The sequence below is a fragment of the Melopsittacus undulatus genome, chromosome 1 (assembly GCF_012275295.1).
Source record: "Melopsittacus undulatus isolate bMelUnd1 chromosome 1, bMelUnd1.mat.Z, whole genome shotgun sequence".
In the NCBI taxonomy this organism is placed as follows: domain Eukaryota; kingdom Metazoa; phylum Chordata; class Aves; order Psittaciformes; family Psittaculidae; genus Melopsittacus; species Melopsittacus undulatus.
Window position 1 is genome coordinate 154,901,322 of NC_047527.1, and position 22,654 is coordinate 154,923,975.

The 22,654-nt window shown below is 41.7% G+C and overlaps 1 protein-coding gene across 3 annotated transcripts in view; it reads right to left on the bottom strand.

Annotated features, from left to right (window-relative positions):
* SEPTIN7 (septin 7) overlaps nucleotides 1-22,654 on the bottom strand; it is a 65,853-nt gene that overhangs the window by 13,424 nt on the left and 29,775 nt on the right. For all 3 annotated transcript variants that reach the window (XM_031045430.2, XM_031045428.2, XM_031045429.2), the window contains exons 4-9: nucleotides 11,905-12,011; nucleotides 6,368-6,468; nucleotides 5,632-5,766; nucleotides 3,104-3,221; nucleotides 1,330-1,422; nucleotides 54-150 (exon numbers count right to left, since the gene is read on the bottom strand). In XM_031045430.2, coding sequence (XP_030901290.1) covers nucleotides 54-150; nucleotides 1,330-1,422; nucleotides 3,104-3,221; nucleotides 5,632-5,766; nucleotides 6,368-6,468; nucleotides 11,905-12,011 — 651 coding nt within the window. The remainder of the gene's footprint in view (nucleotides 1-53; nucleotides 151-1,329; nucleotides 1,423-3,103; nucleotides 3,222-5,631; nucleotides 5,767-6,367; nucleotides 6,469-11,904; nucleotides 12,012-22,654) is intronic.

Sequence of the window (22,654 nt, forward strand, 5' to 3'; positions counted from 1 at the left end):
CAATTCTAGTAAGTTTTGAAGGGATAAAGAATAAGCATCATGAGAAGCCTTACCTTCTGCAACACCCCAAGGGTACTGCCTTCCTCTGACTCTCTTGCCATTGACTTCAATGATCGTATTACTACCTACCACAGCAAGAGGTAAACGGTCCTACAAGATAAAGCATTACTTTAAAAATCAACATTTCTACTGCCAGAAGATACTGAAAGCACGCCCACGGATAAACCTGACACATACACTTTGGTGCTAGAACACGGCAGGGGAGCTTACCCAACACGCAAGAACAGCTCTGTTTACTGACCTCTGCCTAGTTTAATGACACACATACACACACCCCCATTTGAAATTCCTGATACTGCTCCACTCTGTAAATCTAGTTAAGAAACACATATCACTGTTACTTAGTAAGCTAAGCAACAGGCAAACCATTTCCTATTTACTCAACTGCAACAGTAATTATTATCAATTCATATTCCCACTGGCTAGAAGGACTTTGAGCAGCTCTCGTTCCCAGTTTTCAAAGGTTTGGCAAAGAATTACAAATTCTTGTTTTCAGCTGAACCAAAAATCCCTCCAGTGTTAAGAAGCGACAAAGAGCCAAGGGCAGCCTCAAGTAGCTGAGAGGAACCATGCACAATGCTGTGTATTTTGGACTTTTGTCCTTGCTTTTATTCTGCTCTTCTTTTTGGGCTTAGTCCCAGCAACACTTCCATTTGTGCTGTTGTGTTTATCTACCCTCTGCGATTCCCACAGTAACAAAGAACTAAAAACTCTTACAGGCTGTTAAAGCTACTGAACAAACAGAAGCAAAGCTCAAGAAACATATACAAGATGGACTCCAACATAGATGAACAGCCCAAAACCACGAGTAAACAAAGTAAAACCCTTTCAAGAGCCTGACAATCCTTTTAATTTTCTTTAGTCATTCATCTCCATTAAAGCTTCAGTATACCAATTAGTCAGACAGCTATTAACTGTAATGCACATACTCTGTGCCATGCACACCTCCGTAAGACAACCCTTGCCTCCTTCAAAGCTCAGAATCAAACAAACTGCGGTAGGTGGCTAGAAGTCAAATAGGGATGGAATAAGAAGAAAGTGACCTTTTAAGAGTTTATTAATGAACGTGTGATCCAGCCCTCTCATAGTCAACTTTACCCCTTAAAGGACTGTCATTTACTGCCTCTGTTGAGGAACACTGACTCTTGGAACAGCTTTACATCTGATTTGTATCTTCTAAACATTTGGTGGGCTCCTCATTAAGGACAAGAAGCTTTTCACTCACTTCCCACACCCCCTCCACACTTCTTTCCAAAGAAAATTATTTACCTTGATCTTTTTAACAATTTTATTTTCTTCTTCATCATCCGTTTCAGGGAATTCATATATTTTAATTTTGTGTTCTTGGATTTCTTTCATTATCTAAAAGCAAAAAAGTTATTTGAGAAATTCATACTTTGTAATAACTCCATTTCCTGATGCCATCAGACTCTCCCTCCTTCTCCTTGATATGTAAGATTGAATGTAAGATACGTAGCACCATTAGCAGACCTCAAGGACTCAGTGTGACCATCTCTCCTTAGGCAGAAGACAGAATCAGAGCCAGAGCCTCAGAGCTAACAGAAAACCATCCATAATACAAGGCAGCAAAAATGAATGCAAGTTTTCTACAGCAGGACTAACAGATTTTCATTATTGAGAATCCAACCTGCCCATGCAAAAACTAATCCCATACAGCCTAAACTCTCAGACTAGTCTGGCAATTGAGTCCCTCAAACTCCCCAGTTTGAATAGATAACTCTAGGCATACTTCAGTCCTTTGAGTTCCCACATTGATGACTGCTCTCACTCCTATTCTGTTCTGTTTCCAGCTCACCTGAGCATCAGTTGCTCGAAGCAGGATCTCCTGCCTATAGTAATAGAGCTTGTGACTAACGGACTGACTTAAACAGTTAGCTGTATTGAAAAGTATCTGCAAGCACCCATAACAATGTGAGAATAACTGACAGCATCCTCAAGAATGAGACTGTACTGATTTGGGCTCCATTTGTCTGAGGGTTTTTTCAAAGCCAAGCTGATGAGTTCTCCAGAGTTTGAGAATGGAAAACAATCAGACCATTTAGCTGAGAGCTGCACTGCAGAGCCCTGGGGAGTATTTCTGCTTCATGAGTTTGCAATCTTATGGAACTATAAGCTTCCAGTTCATGCACGGGCTTGTTTTCAAGGTTTGATTTGGGGAAGTCTCCCCTGTTTAGCATCAATTCACTGATAATGCAGCTTATAAACTCAAAGATATGCTGTATTCTACCATTTTTCCCCCTTTACATCAAAAAAAAACCCACGAAATGCAACCAAAACAGACTTCAGAGCTATAGCACCTTGCTTATGTTCCTCCAAGGCAGAAAACATACTTTAATTTTTAGTCTTAAATGAAGACTATAAGATTTGAATCAAGACTGTAAGATTGGACTGAGCCTTTAGGCTTAAATCAAGACTATAAACAACAATGCCTAAATGTCCTACTCTGATCATGTAGTTGCAATAGAACATAAACCACTTGCAGACATTAACACCAAGTTTATCCTACAAACACATCTGTCAGTTGCATCAATGTCAGAATATCTCACCATCTTTAAATTCATTACCACTGCCCGAGACTCAACAACAGATACATCGAGTCTCGTCTAATCACCCGAAGCTTTAACAAATACAGCACATCAACACAAAAGTGAATACCACAATACAATCAGTAATACATTGATACTGCTAAAACCACCCATTTTTTTTCCTTTAACACATAACTTCTGTTAGGCACCTAAACCTGACAGCTCCCTTCTTCCCTTCCTGATTTTTATCTCAACAGTGAATTATTTCACTTGCCAAGACTCATACTACACTTCAAACCTCTTCCCCTGAGGACAGAAACAAGATTATTTCACCAAGAAATATAATTAAATCTAGAGATATAAATTACTTTGCTTTGCTGTCTCAAGTCACTGCTGCAGGGTTTAAACTTTGCATGCAAGAAGTTAAATCTCACCATTTCCACAGGGATCAACTTGCTAAATTATCCCATGCTGTAAATATCCATCTTTCAACTCACCTGTTTTTTAAACTGTTGGCATTCCTCGGGTGTAAGTGTGTCTGCTTTGGCAATAAGCGGAATGATATTCACTTTTTCATGCAGGCGCTTCATAAATTCTATATCCAAAGGTTTCAGCCTGAAAGACAGCATTAGAACTCTGCAATTTATGTTCATAAAACAAGAATGTACAAATGAGTTGAGATTTGTCCTGACAACTACTCTTAAGACAATGGTTTATGAATGATAGATGTTTGGGTGAAATTCAAAAGGCTACCTACAACTGCTATAGGAAATCCCCTAGCACTGTATAATCCCAGAGGAATACATTGTTAGTATTCATAACAGTCACAAGACTTCTGCTAGCTGAAACTACACTCATTTAAGCAAGTGATAAGAACTTCCTGCAAAGGCAGTAAAGCTCACGTCATTAGGTGGAACACAGCCCCATTTGAAGCCTGGCTGGTACGAGTTTATAGTTGTGCATCACCCTCTGTTCACAGACACCGTTTCAGTTTCTGAAAGTCATGTCTCTTTGTATGCTTCTTCCTGAAAGTGGGCTCAGATTTTTATACATTAGGTAGCAGAAGACAGCAAACTGGCCTGTGTACAAATAAAGTAGAAATATCTCACCTCTAAATTACACCACAGAACAAAGAGACTACTGTTAAAGTGGATGACAACAAAAACACCCACTCTATGGGGATAGAAAACCATCAATGTACATCAAAGTGGCCAGTACTTCCTGGCTGCTAAAGCAAAGCCACAGAGGTTTTGATGCATTAATGCTTCAGAATTATAGCAAGTTTAGTCAGGCTTAAAGGATCCATTTAAAGGATTTAACAAGATTATTTCTCATATAAAAGAAATTAGGATTAGGAACATTAAACCCAAATTCATTAGGTACTCAAATTTAGCTTTTCTTCCAAACCATACAGGAAAAAATAAAGACATGCTAAAGAACACATACTTCACCTCAACATTTTTTACCAGCCACCGAATTTCTCAGCATGTGTTCATTAAATAACAAACATTAATGCACACCTAGATTAAGAGCACTGGTTTGGCTATCCTTTCACGTTCATGTGCTTTCCCTCAGACTTTTACAAATGCATGAAAGTCATAGAACAAACAGAAAGTAAGTTCCCTTACAAATGTTTTAAGTCACACTTGACAGCTCCCATGTGCTACTGTCTGCACAGGAAACATGACCAGAGACTGCATCACCACAAAAAAACAGGTAGGAAGTTAGCAGTGTTCTTTCAGGTAAGAGTATCGCAAAGATGAGAGGAATACTAAGAGCAGCACAAATTTTCTCCATGCTCCATTCATTTCTTGAAATACATAACCAACTCCAGGCCTTTACTCTGGTAATTGAAAAACACTAAGGAAACCAAGCTCATCTTTACCATGCCTCCTCTGTGCCAAAGTAACACTGAATACCTGTACAAGGAACATACTTTCCCAGCTTTTAACCTTACAAATCTAGTGATCAAAACTTATCTAAAGCATTGCCTTAATTGTTCCCTACAAACAATTTTTACTTCCCGCTGGTTTACAAGTTGTTAACAGATGAGGGTGGGTGGAGGGAAGGCAAATGTTATTTTGAAGAACCTCAAAGCTACCTCAAAAAGAGATTGACTAAACCAAGCAATGAATCATCTTCCTTTCACTTAAAGAGTGTTTTGATTTTGCACACTCGTAAAACAGCGTATGCAAAGTATTCACGTGTCTGAATTTAAAACTGAAAAGCATTTTGAGCACAAATGACAGTACAAACATGCATGCTAAACTACAACAGAAACTGCTTCAGTAAGCAAGGCTACGTAAGAAAAACTCTTCTCCACTCCCCAAGATTTCTTTCCAAAGTTGAAAGTTTAACTTATGAGTATCTGACAAATTTAATCAGTTCTAACACAGTGATAAAATGCTAAACAACCAATTTCAGATGTAGTCAGAATCTAATGTAGTCTGGAAATGCAGTTCTCTCTCTCTGCCACTAGATAGAAGTCTGATCAAGTTAAAAGCTAAGCAGGGGTGGAAGACCACATAATAATTGAAAAAAACATCCAGAATGCCTACATTGGAATTGTCACTTAGAAACCATTACACTCCAGGTGAATTAAAGCATGCTTATGAAGATGCATGAAACTTAAATTTATCATTAGTCAAAGGGAGGGAGGAAGAATGGAAAGGAAAAATCCTGCTGGCTCAAAGTGCAAACCAATTTCTCCTTCTAATGAGAACAAAACCAGACACAGGTTACAAACAGGCAGTGTACTTGTGAACGCCTGGATGGTTTTAATTGTTCTAATACTATTTTTCATGTTAAGCAATTAATGTGCAATCCTGTTTCCTGGCATTCCAACTTACTGCTTGGTCTGGCTTGCTGATGTTTGACTAGCCAAAGTAAGCTCATCTTTGAAATTAAGCATGTTCTGCAGACCATTATGAAAATCCTATCTGGAACTCTCCATAACTAAGAATGCCAAATCTGGATGATTACCTGAGATAAGAACAGAGAAAAGACAAAATACAGTAATACAAACCCATGTCCTGAAGGAGCAATGAAGTATAAACAACACTGCACTCTATTATCTGGCATCTGACGTCTGTTCACTCGAGATTCTGCATTCAGGTAGTCCTCAAATTTACTGTCAATGTAGTCGATAACTGGTTGCCAACTGCAGAGGTTACATGAATAAAAGCCTGTAAGTTATATCATTTATGTAAGAAAGTCGGTCTTTACTAAGAAAGAGATGTACACTACCTCCCTGTGGCTTGTGTGCATTTGGGGGGGATTTGGTTTGGTTAGTTTTTTAATTAAAAGTCTTCAACACAGCCTATTGCAAGTGACCAGCTCCTCTACACACACCCGAGTTACATAGCCCTGAACATATAATCCCTGAGTTCACTGAAAAACCCTCTCAAACAATTGCCTTCACTGTAATAGCATTAAATAGAACACTTAAGAACAGTAGCCAAAGGAACATGCTTTACTGGTCACATCTTGTGACAGCACAGAACTCTGCTCTGCACACAGCATGAGTGGATAGAGAGTCAAACACTCCATTCACCTCAATGGGACAAGCTGACAGTATTTCAGTCAAGTTCTAGAGGTGCTTGGAATGACAGTTGTTAATTGTTTTTACCTAACAGAAAAGTTTAAAAGCATTAATATTTTAACTGAAGATCGAAGTTGCATTTAAGAGCATGTCAGAAGGCGTATCTCACACACAACACACAACACAATTATTGTGGGAGAACAGACAAAGAACATCTTACCAATTACTATTATCCACAGCATCTCCAAATCCTGGTGTGTCAACTATTGTAAGTAGTAACTGAACACCACCCTCTTTGATTAAAACTTTTGACTGCTCAACCTGCAAAATTAACAAGGAAAGATCAAACTTTTAGTCACCCATCACAAACACTGAACAGCATTCAAGGAGTAAGAAGTCTGACACTGAATTGCTAACTTCTCTGCTTCAGAGGGATACTGTCTCCATGTTTGGCTTATAAAATCCCAGTAATTTGATAGTAATTATTGTTTAAAGAACAAGTGGGCAATCATTTATCTAGTCAGTGATAAAAGAACCCAGGTAGGCATACAGGATAGCTTTGTATTTTAACTCCTGTCAAAGCAGGAACAACCCTAACCAGGCGTTATCCTTGATGAAATTGTCAACATTGGTCACCTCAAAGAAAACAACACTTTTCGAAACTAATCCTTCCCCCAAGCATCTTAGACACTGTATTTCCAGTCCCTGATAATGCTTTTTTAAGAATACATTTATTCTTCAGCTAGTATAATGCTTGGAAAAAAGAATCACAGAAAACAATGGCTTCCTGTTACAAACAGATTGATATTGGAAAGTAATACAATCTAGCTGCAATCTGCTGAGCTAGACCTCATGTGATCTGTAGTGGATCAGTTCCTTTCAGCTCAGGTCACCGATGGAAACCTGGCTCAGAAGGTAACTGCATCAGCACAAGGCATGATGCAAGATCTGGGTGTGGGAACATGCGTCTCACGCTGTGACCACCCATGTGCAGCACGGCTCAGGCAGCTGCCTGCAAGCACATCAAACGGATGAAGCACGTCACGACACAGAAATACAGGCTAAACAGCAAATGGACTGCTGCCCACTTCTTTCTTCTAACATCTCAGGAACCGACAATGCCAATGTCAAGTGTATCTGCCTGCAAAAGCACTGTACACCACTGTCATTGAATCAGTCTGCTCCACAGCAGTAACAAATGACAAACTCAAGTTAGTGTGCTGGCTCTTCCCAACTGTTCACATAGTTAATCATAGCTTTTCCCCTCTGATATTAAGACAATTCTTCTTAAATCACTACTGATGCAGTGTTCTGAATATTGATTTAAGAAATCAACCACACAAGCAATTTTATTCAGAGCCACACAGGAGTTGGCAGACATTAATACCACCTTGTTGCTCATTGCTTAACATTTCTTAACCCTCCTTAACGCTAACTGGGGAGAGAAAAGAAAGTTAACTATAACTAAGCGAACATCTGCAAGAAAATTCAGTTATGAACTTTCAGAGAGAGGAGAAACTTGGATAATATATCCTACCTGGATGGTCTCTTCACCAGCTCAACATCTGAGAGATCATATCAATGCTGCTGAAGCACTCACACATCCCTAATTCTATAGATGAAACACTATCTCACAGCCACACCTGAACACGGCTGTAACCACTTTGCAATCACTGGTATGTGAGGTAATGTAGATCTACAGGATAAATTAATACTCCACCAGAAAGTCCAAATAAATACCTCTTGCACAAGCAGAACACTGCTTCTAATTCAGAAAAGAATACACAAAACCACAGAAAACAGTAACTTGACTGAGAAGAAGGCTCTGTATTCAACCTCCAAGTACGCTGAATGCTAATTTTATCTACTCATCAGTAGGGATCTTATCTGAGCCAAATCAATCCCTTTCACTGCTGGGTCTCAAAAAATAATTCAACTGCAGGATGGCTGTTCACAGCATGCAGGTGTCCTGACCTGCATCCTCACCTAACAAAAAGATAAAAAAGAATCACACAATCCCAGACTGGTTTGGGTTGGAAAGGACTTTAACATCATCCAGTTCCAACCCCTGCCACAGGCAGGGACCCCTTCCACTGGAGCAGCTGCTCCAAGCCCCTGTGTCCAACCTGGCCTTGAGCACTGCCAGGGATGGGGCAGCCACAGCTTCTCTGGGCACCCTGTGCCAGTGCCTCAGCACCCTCACAGGGAACAGCTTCTGCCTAAGAGCTCAGCTCAGTCTCCCCTCTCTTGGGCAGGTTCAAGCCATTCCCTTGGCCTGTCCCTACATCCCTTGTCCCAAGGCCCTCTCCAGCTTTCCTGCAGCCCCTATAGGCACTGGAGCTGCTTTCAGGTCTCCCCCCGCTTTAGAAGTCTTCTCTTGTCCAGGCTGAACCAGCCCAGCTCTCTCAGCCTGGCTCCAGAGCAGAGCTGCTCCAGCCCTGTGATCAGGTCCACATCCCTTTTGTGTTGGGGGCCACAGTAAAGCAGCTTCCTAAAACGAGAGTCCCCAACATTTGGCTACAGAGATGCTAGTCACAGAAGAATCCAGGTTGGGGTGGACTTTGAGGCCACCCAACTCAACCTCCTATTTCAGCAGGGGTTACTGTGAGGTTAGGAAGGTTTCCAAGAAGAAAAAATAATAAGAAATAAGTAAAAACATAATGATGCACACACACCTGCCTAAGGCACCACCCAGTTCACCGATCCTTCAAAAATGTCCAGTCCAAAGCCACGAGAACCCAGGAACACATGCAGTGCTTTAAAAACTGATGTTTTAATTGTGGTGAATTCCCTCCCACCCCAAGTGTTCCACAGAGAAATGTTATTGTACATAATCAATGCCAGAGCTCAAGACAGCAATCCCCAGCCACACAGTCAACTCAGCCAAGAGTTTACTATTCACAAGCTTTAGCACACAGGAGATTAACTTCTGATTCCTTACATTCCTTTCGCTATCTTGCACACAGTAACCACACAGCCCCTCCTATAACCAAACTCTCTGCAAGTATAAGAAACTCCTAGCACGTTCAGGATATTAGAGATGATAATGTTAAGAGCTGTACCCTTGCCAAGTGCTACAAGGTATCAGCTTTATTCTCCAGCACAAAAATTCCCAGTAAGAGCCATTAAATGATTAAGCACTCACAGTGGAATGCTTTTACAGAAGAAGCAATTAATAAAACATTATCTTGAATGTGTGTTTATAACAAAGGAAAAGGAAGGTCAGGAGAGCCTCAGAAATGCCACGCCAAACATTTTTCCTGATTCTGTATGCTCGCAAGTAAGTACGGCTGAACTGGTGAAGTTCTCTTCTGACAAATGGCCTGCTCAAATGAATCCCTGCAGACAATGCAGACCTTACTGCATGGGAAGGGTTTCAATTCATTTCATGCATTCATGGACATATCTTGCTATCAAAGAAACATCAGTTATCGAATTAAATGTCAGACACTTGTGTTAAGGACAGTCAGACCATATGCAACATATACTATAAGCACGAGAAAGCCCTAGTAAGAGACAGTAGGTGAAGAAGCTGCCTCTATAAAGTTGCATTTTTCTAACCCAAATTGATGTGTCCATACATGGTCAAAGGCACAGAAAGCAGCATCTGGCAAAGATCCAGAATATCACTGTAAACTAATGTCATTCATAGTTAAGCATCCAACTGCATCCTATCATCTGATCTGCAAGTATTCCAGAGGGATTCATGGAAAACATTAGTTCAAGTCTTGGAATTTAAAGCTTTTTAATCAAAGTCTCCTCCAAACAGCCATTTTCCCATGCACTCCAGCCAGCTGGGTCACCCGGGTCTCCTTGGCAGCTCCTGCACAGCATTCAGGACATAAGGCTTGTTACAGCTTGGCTGCATTTAATGGCTTAAACAAGCCTTGACCATACCCCACTACAGACACTCAAATAACCATCAGAGAAAACACATTTCATACCCATCATTTCTGAAGAAGTTTCGTTTGAATTTATCTGACATCAAATCGGTTAACTGCGTTTCTGTCTTTTCCATGGAATTAATACACAGGACCTGCCTCACCAAGCTGCAAACTGTGACCGTTTTCCAGCCCAAACCACAGTTTGTGTTTATCTATGCAGGAGTCTCTTGTACAATTCCTGAACAGTAAGTTATTCCCACCATACAGGAACAGGCAATTATTACCATGGATATTTTAGGATGCTCTGGTTGTCTGTCTCACCTCTACTCCACAAAACCCTTGACATCCTTAGGAAGATTTATACCGGCAAAGATGACAAATCCCATGGATTCAAACAGCAGCTTCCACTGGTAATTCTTGCATTTCAAATTTGACTGGTGTCATCTCCACATCATATACAACGTTGACAGCACACACAGCTTTCAGAGGTGTAGGGGGAAACAATTTTATCCTCACTTAAGACAGTGACACTGAAATGAGGCAGTTTCAGTTTCCTTCTTAAAATGGTACCCTTGATTTTTCATTCATCACAACAAGGAACTGAAGGAAAAGCAATGCAGCACTACAAATATACTCCAAAAGAAGAATACTCATTAGGTAAAGCAAACAGCAGTTTCTAAGCGGGAAGGTGGTCTTTAAATACATTTTATTCCAATCATATTATTTGCTAAGTCATAATAAATCCCAATTCTCTACTGAAAATAGGTTTGGCAACTCTTGGCCACCCTCAGGCTTTAGCCCACACAGTGAAAGTAGGAAAAAACAACCAAACCACCTCTGAAGAACTCAAAAGGTCGGGGTGAACAGATGATCATTTCATCTCCCCATCTAACAGATGAAAGCATTTAACTCAGATTGGGAAACTCTACACACACTGTTTTGATTTTATTTTTCTTACCCTGATCCATCTTTAGCCAGGGTGGCACGGAGTTATCTGTGAAGGACGTCTCAGTGGGCTTTGAGTTAGATTTTACATAAATTCTATGATTTCTATTAATATTTTATATTAATATAAAATACAATCTTCCAGAGACAGGGAATCTAATCCTCAGTTATTTAAACTAGAATTCAATGAACACAACCCGAATTGCATAATCACAGAATCACAGACTGGTTTGGGTGAAGAGACCTTAAAGCTCCTCCAGCTCCAACCCCTGCCACGGGCAGGGACCCCTTCCACAGGAGCAGCTGCTCCAAGCCCCTGTGTCCAACCTGGCCTTGAGCACTGCAGGGATGGGGCAGCCACAGCTTCTCTGGGCACCCTGTGCCAGCGCCTCAGCACCCTCCCAGGGAACAGCTTCTGCCGGACAGCTCAGCTCAGTCTCCCCTCGAGCAGGTTCAAGCCATTCCCTTGGCCTTTTACAGGCCCTTGTAAAATGTCCCTCTCCAGATATCTTGTTGGACCCGTTAGGCATGAGCTATATCCTTTAATACCTGGTTTCTAGAAGCCTGTCTTAAATAGTCAGGTGTTTTAGTGCACATCTACATATTTCTACAGATACACTCCATACTTTATTTAATAGTAAAACATTCAATTTCCAAACAGGACAGGACTGCACCGGTATGAGGTTTCTTAAGTACAGGCAGTGCACAAAGTACTTCAGGGCTCACTCACGTCAATACACTACAACTTTCAGAACCTGGAGGCTTTGCAGAGCTAAGGTCACTGAAAGACACACTGGGTATTTCTTAGTGGTTCACACTGCATCGTAACTTATTTGAAATATAAGTGCTTATGTGACAACTGTATCACCTTACATTACTATACTGCAAGTGACATTGCTCAAGCTGCAGCTTTTTCCCCCAAACATACCTGGACAGTCTTTTTAATTCTGTGTGAAGGACCTGGATACTCTGGGGAATACAGTTCTGTTAAGAATAACGAGTTGATTAATGTTGATTTTCCCAGTCCGGATTCGCCTGGAAGAAAACAAAACAGTTTCATTTAAACCAGGAGCATCACATTGAACGTCGAAACAGTTGGAACTAAATTTCAAATGCTCTTGAAATGTAACACCTCAAAACATTCACTGCATTGTAAGGCTTTGAGAATCTATTGTCTGTGCCAGTTTCAAGGAAGACCCTGCATATCCAACTGTCACTGGTAGGTTCTAAAGACATTCACTGTTCTGACTGCATTAGGTACTGAATGCACTTCGTGCTTCTCCATTGCTCCCATTACAATACACAAAGATGGTATTACCCCACATTCAATACCATAAAGAAGCTATCGTCCTGGTATGCCTTCCTAGCATGATGCCAAAGCAGACTGAGCTATTTCAAGTATTATTTGAGTCTAATTATCAGGGAAGAGGAAAAAGAAGGGCAGGGGTGAAGAGAGTTGGAGATTAGTTTGGTCTAACTACTAAAGCCACAGGAGCTAAAATGGAGTTTCAGAACCATGCGGTTTGCCTGGGAATGTTGTTTTGGGGGCAGGCAAGGGGGACTGGATTTTCTCTGAGTTTTGGTAGTTTCTTCACAAGCAACAGTACATCAGCCTTGCTAAAGAACTAAAGAACCTGGAGACACTACTGCCACGACAATCTAAGTCACAATTTCCACAGTAAAGACTACACAAACCCCACTCTCCCCCACCATTTACAGCTCCATAGAAACAGAAACAGGATTTTCAGATCTACTTATGATAGAATTATAAAGACAAGCCTTTTGCTCAGTTTTCAATTGCAAAGAAGCTACTTCAACATGACAGGGCTTTGAGTAACTTGGTCTAGCAGAAGGTGTCCCTGCCCATGGCAGGGGGTTGGAACTGGATGAGCTTTAAGGTCCCTTCCAACCAAACCATTACATGATCCTGTGACAATTCACACTGGCATGAGAACTAAGGGAAAAAATGTATGAAAATGATGCTTTCTGTTGAAGTTTTCAAATGCAATGCTGTTAGCTAAATAAAGACCAGTCACACAGAGATCTGCTTTTAAATTTGGGTGCAAACTACATATTGTCCCTGAGGGAGAAGAATGGGCTGCACTGCCTCACACTTCGAAAAGAAAAACCTAACTCGCTAATCCCTTCATCCCCAACAAATTACAGCTCATTTAGAGACTAAGCTCTGAAAGCTTCAAAACTTGACTTGAAATCAATGTCCTGGGTTAATGCAAGTCATTGAGTCACGAAACCAAAAGCAGTTCCAAACTTCAGCAGACAAGCCCTTGTCTCCACTGTAATAGCTGGCTTGATTTCATCCTCCAGCTAGCTGAAACACATCAGCCATCTCAATTACAGTGCCATAGCACAAAGTCTCTGCAGCACCAACCAGAGAAATCTGATTAGAGAGACTGCAAACAGATTAGCAGCTGAGGAAACACTGCAACCAGAGCTCCTGAGGGCTGGCTCCAGTAGCATAGGGCTTGTTCTCCAAAGCTCACCCTGTTCGAGACATGAGCCAGTCCAGGCTGCAAGCACAGCCTGGAGACAGCCAGGAAGGTGGGCTGCAGCAGCCAAGGACCAAAGACGTAGTCAAGTTATAAGCTCAAGATAGCAGAGGTGACACCTGAGGCAGAAGGGACAGGCTTGCCTGTCCCTACATCCCTTGTCCCAAGGCCCTCTCCAGCTTTCCTGCAGCCCCTTTAGGCACTGGAGCTGCTCTCAGGTCTCCCCCCCTTTAGAAGTCTTCTCTTGTACAGGCTGAACCAGCCCAGCTCTCTCAGCCTGGCTCCAGCCCTTGCAGCATCTCCATGGCCTCCTCTGGCCTCAGTCCAACAGCTCCACATCCTTCTGGTGTTCGAGGCCCCAGAGCATGTTCTATTTTTAGCAGATGAACATTTTTTTTCATGGAATCTTTTCCAGTTTATAAATTCTAATAATTGTGATTTGCTTAAAAATACAATCCCATCAGTTCAATGCTGGTGACTCAAACAAGGGTAAATAACTTGTCAGAAAAGATAAATAATGCATTTCATCTTCTTTCATCCTTCCACAATGACCGGTTAGGTTCAATACAGCACCTGCAAGCTTTATGCAAACGTGCAATGGCTCTGATGCCCTCTAATACACAGGTTTTGCTTTGATACGGAAGGGAAACTACAGGAATAACCAAAGAGCTTGAAGCATTCCAAATGGCATGATGCAACTGCGCTCTTGCCAATGGGCAACATTGCTGTGCCATGTCATTACAGACAACCACAAAAATGGAGACTACAAGATGCTTTTAATTTCAAGTCTGATTTTAGAAGCTTTTGTGCAGGCTAGTTCCTGTCTTCAGCACACTACAAAACATGAACCAACATTTCCAAGAAGACACGAGAACATGCAAATGAAACCCATCGGGAGGAGGGGTGAGAGCAGCACCATGCCACACAGCTGCTCCCACACAGCTCCAGCTCTGCGCAGGACAGTGTCATGTGAAACCCTGCTACAAGTCCAACTTTGTGTTTTACAGACATTTATAAAGAAAGAAAGCCAAAGCTCCACCATTTCACAACTTGCATTTGGAGCATAAATTATGGCAGTAACATCTGCTACAGTCGCAGAGCTGATCCTCAAAAAACAGAGCAACAGGGAAGTCTACCAGCAACAAATTTGCTTTTGCCCATCACCAACTGCATCAACAGCAACAAGATTTCAGCATTCTGGATGCAGAAAGACAATGCAATCAACTTTCTTAGAGCAAATCTTGAAAGTTAAGTGGCTGGGGACAGAATCCTGGTATATCATTCCTGTCACAGATGCCATTTAAATAATTTAGAAAAGCCATTAAAAGCAGGGAAATACTTCAGAATATCATAACAGATTCTAGAAAGCCTTTTTCAAGTACTGTTATTTCCCCTCAAAGCAGAACCAGTTTTAGCTTTCTAAAACTGACAGTTAAAAACGGCAATGAAACAATGGCTGAGCTTCACAGGTGAGATTTTAGCTGCTGCCAATGGAAATGGTTCCCTTCTTCCAACCCACCACTTGCACTAGAACTCATAATGCAGCATGGGGAGGCAAGAAGCGATCCAGCAAACCAGGGCTTGAGGATGGGAAAATGTGGCCAAGAAGGCACCAGGGAGACAAGGAAAGTCAAACCTACAGGTGCCTGAAAAGAGGGGGGGCAAATATAAAAATCTGCTTTTAAAACCAGACCTCTCCTATGCAACAAAACAACCATCAACAGTTCATAACTCAAAGAACTTGTGGCACTCTTGTTTGCTCTCCTTATGTATCTAGGCTTTGCTGCTGATAAATAGCATGTCTGCAAGGAAGTTGTTTCAAATCGGATATTACTTAATTAAACATGAGGCAAAGGAAGCCAGTTTTCAGCATATTAAAATCAAGTTCTACTCTAGTAAAACCAAGGAACCAAAATCAAGTTTCTCTTCATTTCAGGTTCTTCAACATGACTGAAGATAAAAAGAAACCACCCCAGGGCATTGGTTCACCCATATGGAGTACCAACAACAGCTGAAACGTGACAACCTGGCGCTTCAGGATCTAAGGCTGCACGGAATGATGAGCCCACAGTCAGCAGCCCATGCTTGCCAAAGCTCACCTCACTTTGTTTCTTCTTCGTATTAGCTAAAAGAAAACTGTCTGCTCAAGCTGTAGTTATACTGCAATGCAGCTTCAGAGACATTACAAGCATCAGGGAGTTGTCAAAAGTGACCTACATAGAAAATGTGAATGCACAAGCTACCTGTGAAATAACTGGGTTAACGGAGACAACTGGAAATGACAGAACCTGCAGAGCTCCAGGACAACACACCTTCCATTTTCACATGCTTTGACAAAGCCAAAATGAAGAGCCTTTGTAAGAAAGGAAAAACCCCACATTGCTTCAAAGTGAGAGTAAGAGGAACCAAAAGAGTCATGAAAAGATGCTAAAGGAGGATGCTCTCTTGAAGGCTGAGGAAACACTGCTTGCTCTGGAAAAAGTATGTGTCTAGAGAAAGCTGCAGAGCTGGACCTCCTCTCTGGAGACATGCAGTGACAAATACAAGTGATCACATTCCCCAGTTCTATGAACTAAAAACTTCCCGTTATGTGAATTAAAAAACTCCCAAATGTGCGTTACTACAGACCATTAATTGCAAAGCATTCCTAGTACCCGATTTCTAACATTAGCTAACTCAAGAATGAAAGGTCTATTAATCAGCAGCTCACAGACTGATTACTCACAGCACGATCTTTCATTACTTGGGCAGAAATAAAATCCACACATGCTGATGAGAAAATAAGACAGCGATTGGGACAGAAAGATGAAGCAGGAGGTTACTGAAAAAACCCATCCAACTGGCACATCTAAGGATGAACATCACAGAAAATTCCAAAAGGATAAGGAAGAATTACTTTTATTTACATGGACACTAACAAGTCTCTAGAGAACTTTACAAAGAACACCTACATTGACTTGAACTCAACACTGCCTCAGCTCTTCCCTTGAAAATATACGCATTAACACAGTAAGAACTACTGGAAGTGTTGAGTGCTCTCAAATTACCTCAGGTGGAATACTTTGCTATCCACAAAAATATGTCACAGGACTGACCTTTGAAGATTTCTACTCCAAATTTCACTCAATACCTTATACCTTGTCTCTTGATGCCTTCCCTCCTCAGTGTCTTTAGGATCACTTGTAATTGCAGGTAGCACAAGGGAAACTGTATTAGGACAAAACAACTAGCACAAGTGTCAAAAGATACAGAGAGCTGGGTAGAAATCTGCAGATTTACCCCACTGGTATTCTTTTGAGAGCAAATAAGGAATGAAGAGTTAAGGCAATCATATTCACAGTCAGTGCTAGTCAAACAAGGACCAAGAGGATGGCAGAGATGTGCTCTGCTGACTACACTGCTCCCACTTGTAAGCAGCCTTGGCAAAATACATACATTTGATACTTCAGTTACTTGTGGGTGGTTACATTCTTTTGTTTCCATAAGAGAGCTTCCACTGTGGTTGTCGAACTACATTTTATATCTAACAAAAGCTGAGGTAGTTTGGAATAAGCTTGTGTTGTCAAGACTACACTCTTCTTAATATGGTGAGGAGAACAGTTGTGCAGAAGTGCTAAGCCATTGCTTCCAAATTGCTGTCACCACCATTCAGTTTTCTAATACCTACTTAGAGGAAAACTGAGCTGCTTTTGGAGCCAACAACAGAAGCATACACTTAAAGCTGAAAGGAAAACAGACAGGGCTGATGATAAGGTGATATCCTAAGACCTGTCTGGTGCACTTGCTATGCTTTGCAGCAGATGACCATGAAGGACAGACATCAGAGGTGGACCAGGAATTCTTTCCAGCTAGGGAGGACAAAGCCCAGATCCAAGGATGCACAATCACTTAAGTCCCAGTCCTTCTCGAAGGAAGGGGTGACATAAATACTTTCTCCCATAAACTCCTAAATCATTCAGTCAAATGTAATGTAAAAGAAAATACTGGCTTGGTGAGTTAGGGAAAATCTGACACGCTCTTCCCTCACTCAACATCTGCTGAGCTGTCAGCTATTGGTTTCTGCTACGCCTGGCACTGATGCAGCACAAAAGTGGTGAATAAATACTTGCCAATAGCCAGTTCCATCTAAATTAGCAACTGTGATTTACTCCACAGTTGTGTCAGCAGTGCATGCCTCCAGGAGCTGAGGAAAAATAAAGAGACCATGCAATCGCTCCTCCACCCCAGGGTAATGCTATCCCTCTAAATTAGCCTTTTTAATTCAATGTACCACAAAAATCTCACCTCATCTTCTGCTTTGAGATTTATGCTACCCTAAGACTCTGAGTTTCACTCTGGATTTTAAAGTTCCCTGCTTTTGTAGCAGCACATAAAATACTTCAGTAATTCCTACATTCCCCAGGTGAGAGCAGGAGGACACCACCACTGCACTACTATGGATTTTCGTTTTAGCTGAACTCCAACATCTGAATTCAAGGGGTCTCACGGTGCTCTCCCACAGCAAGCAACTTCCCAATCCTCATGTGCCATCATGGAGAATTTGCTTGAGTAGTTGTCAGACCCCACGTTGTTGTTGGAATTGGTCTCTCATGTATTTGTTAATCCTGAAATCGTCATTCTAGTCATCAGACTTTACAAAACATCAAGGAAAACCTTCAGTGATGCACGAAAGTCCAAGTAAGATCCATCTGACTACCATGGAGTTAATTACAGTTTAACACACGTGGAAGCTCGCCATTTAATAAAAACCTGGGGAGTCATTTGAAAATACACACAAAGAAGATTTTCCATATCCCACAAATGTTTGGTTTGAAAACTGCATCCTAAACAACCGGTTTAAAGCCGAGACTGTATGCACGTGTCATTTACAAACCTTAAGTCATTTTTTTAAAGGAGGGACAAAGACTTGCTTTCATTCTAAACCACACTGGGCAGTTGCAACAAGCAGGCCTTCAAACAAGTGTCAACTCGAAAGCATGTGGCCAAAGCAGAGTTCTGCATCCATTGCCATCAGCTGATGTGATGCAGGACTTCAGCTGAGCAGTGCACCAAGTAGTGCTCTTCCCCTGAGCTCTCCAGAACTGCAGACAAATGCTTATTAATACACCCCTTCTTTGGCCTGTCACAAGACTTCTCTTTGGCATGCTGTAAGCAGACTGAAGACCAACGTTCCTTGCAGCTCCCAGAGAACTTTCCAGCTGGATTCTCACATTAACCCAGCTTGGGCCCAGTGCTATTAGTTCTTTCAGGAGCAGCACAGACTTAGACCAGCTTAGAATCTGAACTTCAGCCTAAAGGAACAGCTGCTATTGCTGGATCACAACTTTTTCCTAATTAAACCAGAACAACACTTCATAAATGCCATCGAGGCCAATGTATCTCTTCAAGTACTTAAAAGTGATGGAGAATCATTTCCATACTCTTATTGACGCAACTGCCACCCTATATATCACCCAAATTTTCCCATTCAAGCATCTTCAAAGAGTTGTCCACCATATTAAGCAACACTGAAAAGGGAATTCCAGCATCTGTCAAAAAAGACTCAGTAAAAATAAGCAAGCCTTAAAGGAAAACCAGTCACAAAGAGGCTGTCCACAGATGGAATGCAGAGCATCACTTTTTCCCTTCACTTTGTTCTGGTTTTCATTAAGCAAGAAAACCCTTCAAGTTTTGGGGGTTGGTTTGGGTTCGAGGTGTTGGGTGGTTTTGCTTCTCAATCAAAAGTCCTCAAGTCTTATTTTCCTACAAGTCCCCACAACCTGGTTTGGGAAAAGCAGCTGACAAGCCCTCAGTCCTGATGGGAAACAGCAATTTCAATTTCACAGTATGTAAAGGTGTGTGGTGATTGAAAAGCTAGGGAAACAAGAGCTAAATTACACACAATCCTAGAAATAAGCAAGTTTAATAGTGACTCCAGTGCCACATTAAAAATAAGGTTTTATGTTGTGTTTTATCCATTACCATCTGTGACACTCATCATTCTTGCCATATTCCAATGGGAAACCTCTCAAAGGAACCAGCAATCTTGGAGACAGCAGCTCTAGCTACTTTCCAGGGGTAACTCCCTGCTGGACGTGTTACAGATGTACCAACATTAAAATGATGGAAGAAGGACTAGAAATAGACAGTTCACCACATCAGGTTGGTCAGTGGAAAAAGAGACACGTCAAGGAAATCCACTAGTATCGATAGGGGAGAAAAAGGCAGCCAGATGAAGTAAGGAATGGCAAAATGGAGTCATGGCTGAGGCAGTGACTGCCAAGGGACTGACACTGATTCTAGTACTTTTGAAAAGGAAGACGCAAGTCTGGATCCTTTCTAGATGTTTCCAAATGCTACGGGGCTAAAATAGGTCACTGTGTAGCACAACATCCTCGTAAGAAGCAGAGAATGGGGATGGAGAACACCCCTTAATGTTCAAACTTATTATGGTGAAAAAAACCCCAAAACCTACCAGGGCAATTTTTTGCACTTTTATATCCAGTGTTGTTAGGAACTCTGTTTTCAAAAGTAAAGGCAATATGACAACCAAGTCAAGAACACAGAAAAGAAGGTCTAAAAGACTGTGATTTAAAAGGATAAAGGCAGCAGATTCAGTAGTTATAAAATCATACAATAGTTTGGATTGGAAGGGACCCTAAAGCTCCTCCAGCTCCAACCCCTGCCACGGGCAGGGACCCCTTCCACTGGAGCAGCTAATCCAAGCCCCTGTGTCCAACCTGGCCTTGAGCACTGCCAGGGATGGGGCAGCCACAGCTTCTCTGGGCACCCTGTGCCAGCACCTCATCACCCTCACAGGGAACAGCTTCTGCCTCAGAGCTCAGCTCAGGCTCCCTTTGGGCAGGTTCAAGCCATTCCCCTTGGCCTGTCCCTACAGGCCCTTGTCCCAAGCCCCTCTCCAGGTTTCCTGCAGCCCCTTTAGGCACTGGAGCTGTCCTAAAGTCTCTCCTTAAGGGGCCTTCTCCAAACTGAACCAGCCCAGCTCTCCATAGCAAAGCTGCTCCAACCCTCAGTGCATGTTCATGGACCTTCTTCTCTGTTGCACTACAGTGTCTCAAGCAGAAAGTAAACCAGCACACAAGCACAAACCAGAATCAATAGAAAACCTGGCGTTAGGATGAAGGGAAGGGAAATAGAAGAAAAAAAAAGGCAGAAGATCTTCAGAAAGCACAAGGATATCTGAATAAAACTGAAAACTAAACTGCCAGCTATATCTGAAAACAACAGCTATACATAGCAGCCCAAATCTATGCTGTTTCTGCACAAAACTTCTTGGCAGTGGAAGCACTTAAGCCACAGATTAATCAGAGAGAAAGGAAGGACAGAGCCCTAAATCGAGTATCATAGTGGGAGGGCAGTACTAGTCATCCCAGCATCCAATTACACTGGAATGAAATAGTCCTACAGAAAAATCAATCAGAAAGCTGTGGAAAATGGTTTTAGGCAAGAGTCAGACTTCAGCAAGTCTCCCTGCTGCAGCGAGCTGTGGTACAGTGAAGCATCAATAAGCTCTCCCAAGAATGTTCCTTCCCAAAATAAACTCACCCTGAACAACAACAAACTTCCTCTTTACATTATGTGTTTCGGGTCAACCACTTCTTAAAGTTTGATCTAAATCCATCTATAGCGTAAAAATAATGATCAAGATTGTCACTACCACCGCAGCAAAACATCATCTCTACATCCAAATTTCCGTGAAAAATTCCACCACCCCCAGCCCATCTCTACTAATGCTTCATCTGAATTATAGGCCACAATTGCTCCAGAGATAATTCAGGCACTGAAATCACCAGCAGATTTATTCATAATTGGCCATAACTTGCTCCCTTTACACCACAGTTATGTTTCACAACATCCTCCTGCACCTCCACTGCAGATGCAGCACTACACTCTGTATGAGGACAGTGTTCTGCAATTTGAAAGGCTTCTCACTGCCATGCTTAAGAGTGAATTACCACGAGTGAGGGAGACCACCAAGGGACCTGGACAGCTTCTCCCAGTCCCAAAGTGCAGATTGGGTTTTAATTATTCTTTATTTAAATACATGTAGCCCATAAAGAGCTACATTAAGACCTTTAAAGTGATCAGACAACAGTAACATCCACAGCACAGGGAGGAATCTAAATGCTATTTTCAGCCACAGTGCCTCTAATAGCAGACACAAGATACTCTAGCATTACATTTTTTACTTCAAAGCCACAATAATTTCACAGCATTTGTACAGAAGCACAAAATACTTGGCCACATCTTTACTAATGATTAGTTTCTAAACAAATTTTCACTGGTTTCTTCTTGCTATTGGTCACTTCCTTAATCTTAAAAATCATTACAATTATTGGCCTTCACTTAGCAAAAGATTTGGAAGTCCCTCAAGTCTACTGCTAACATAACATACCTATGTTTGTGTGCTTCTTTGTGCTTAACTGATCATCCTCAAATGGGAAACAAATGGGAGAGGGAGGGGAAATATAATTCATCAGTATCATAGAATGGTTAGAGTTGGAAGGGACCTTAGAGTTCATCCAGTTCCAACTCCCTGCCATGGGAAAGGACACCTTCCGCTAGAGCAGCTTGCTCCAAGCCCCATCCAACCTGCTTTGAACACCTGAACACACGTGGCTTCATTCATTTGAAAGTACCTGAAGAACAACCCACTAAATATATTTTATTGACAGCTCTAGCACTAGGCTGCTGACCCAGGCAGCAGCAAGCTGCAGAACATGGTTAGGCTGGGTTTAGTAGGATTTTGATAAGTATATAAAAATGTCTTACAAGAATGTGAATTTAGCACCTCTGGATCATAGGGAAGGAAACTGAATCCAATCTCTGTCCTCTCACTTCTGAGAATGAAGGATGGCACAGGACATAGCTAACATCCTCCTACAAGTAATGTATTATATATTACAGATCACACCCCACAAAGCTTCGCAGAAACCAGCATATTCAAGAACCCTTTTTGTGCAAGCTTTGCACTAAACAAATCAGTATTACTGAAAATCCCCAAACCCAACCAACAACAACCCCTCCAGACAACACTACAGCTTTAAAGTTGTTCTTACATTTCACTCAGTTCTTTCCAAAAACTGAACTCAAAACACAGATAAAATACTATTTTAGAACTTCGGTGCATTGAACTGAGAAGGATCAACATTAAAGAGCTACTACAGTTCA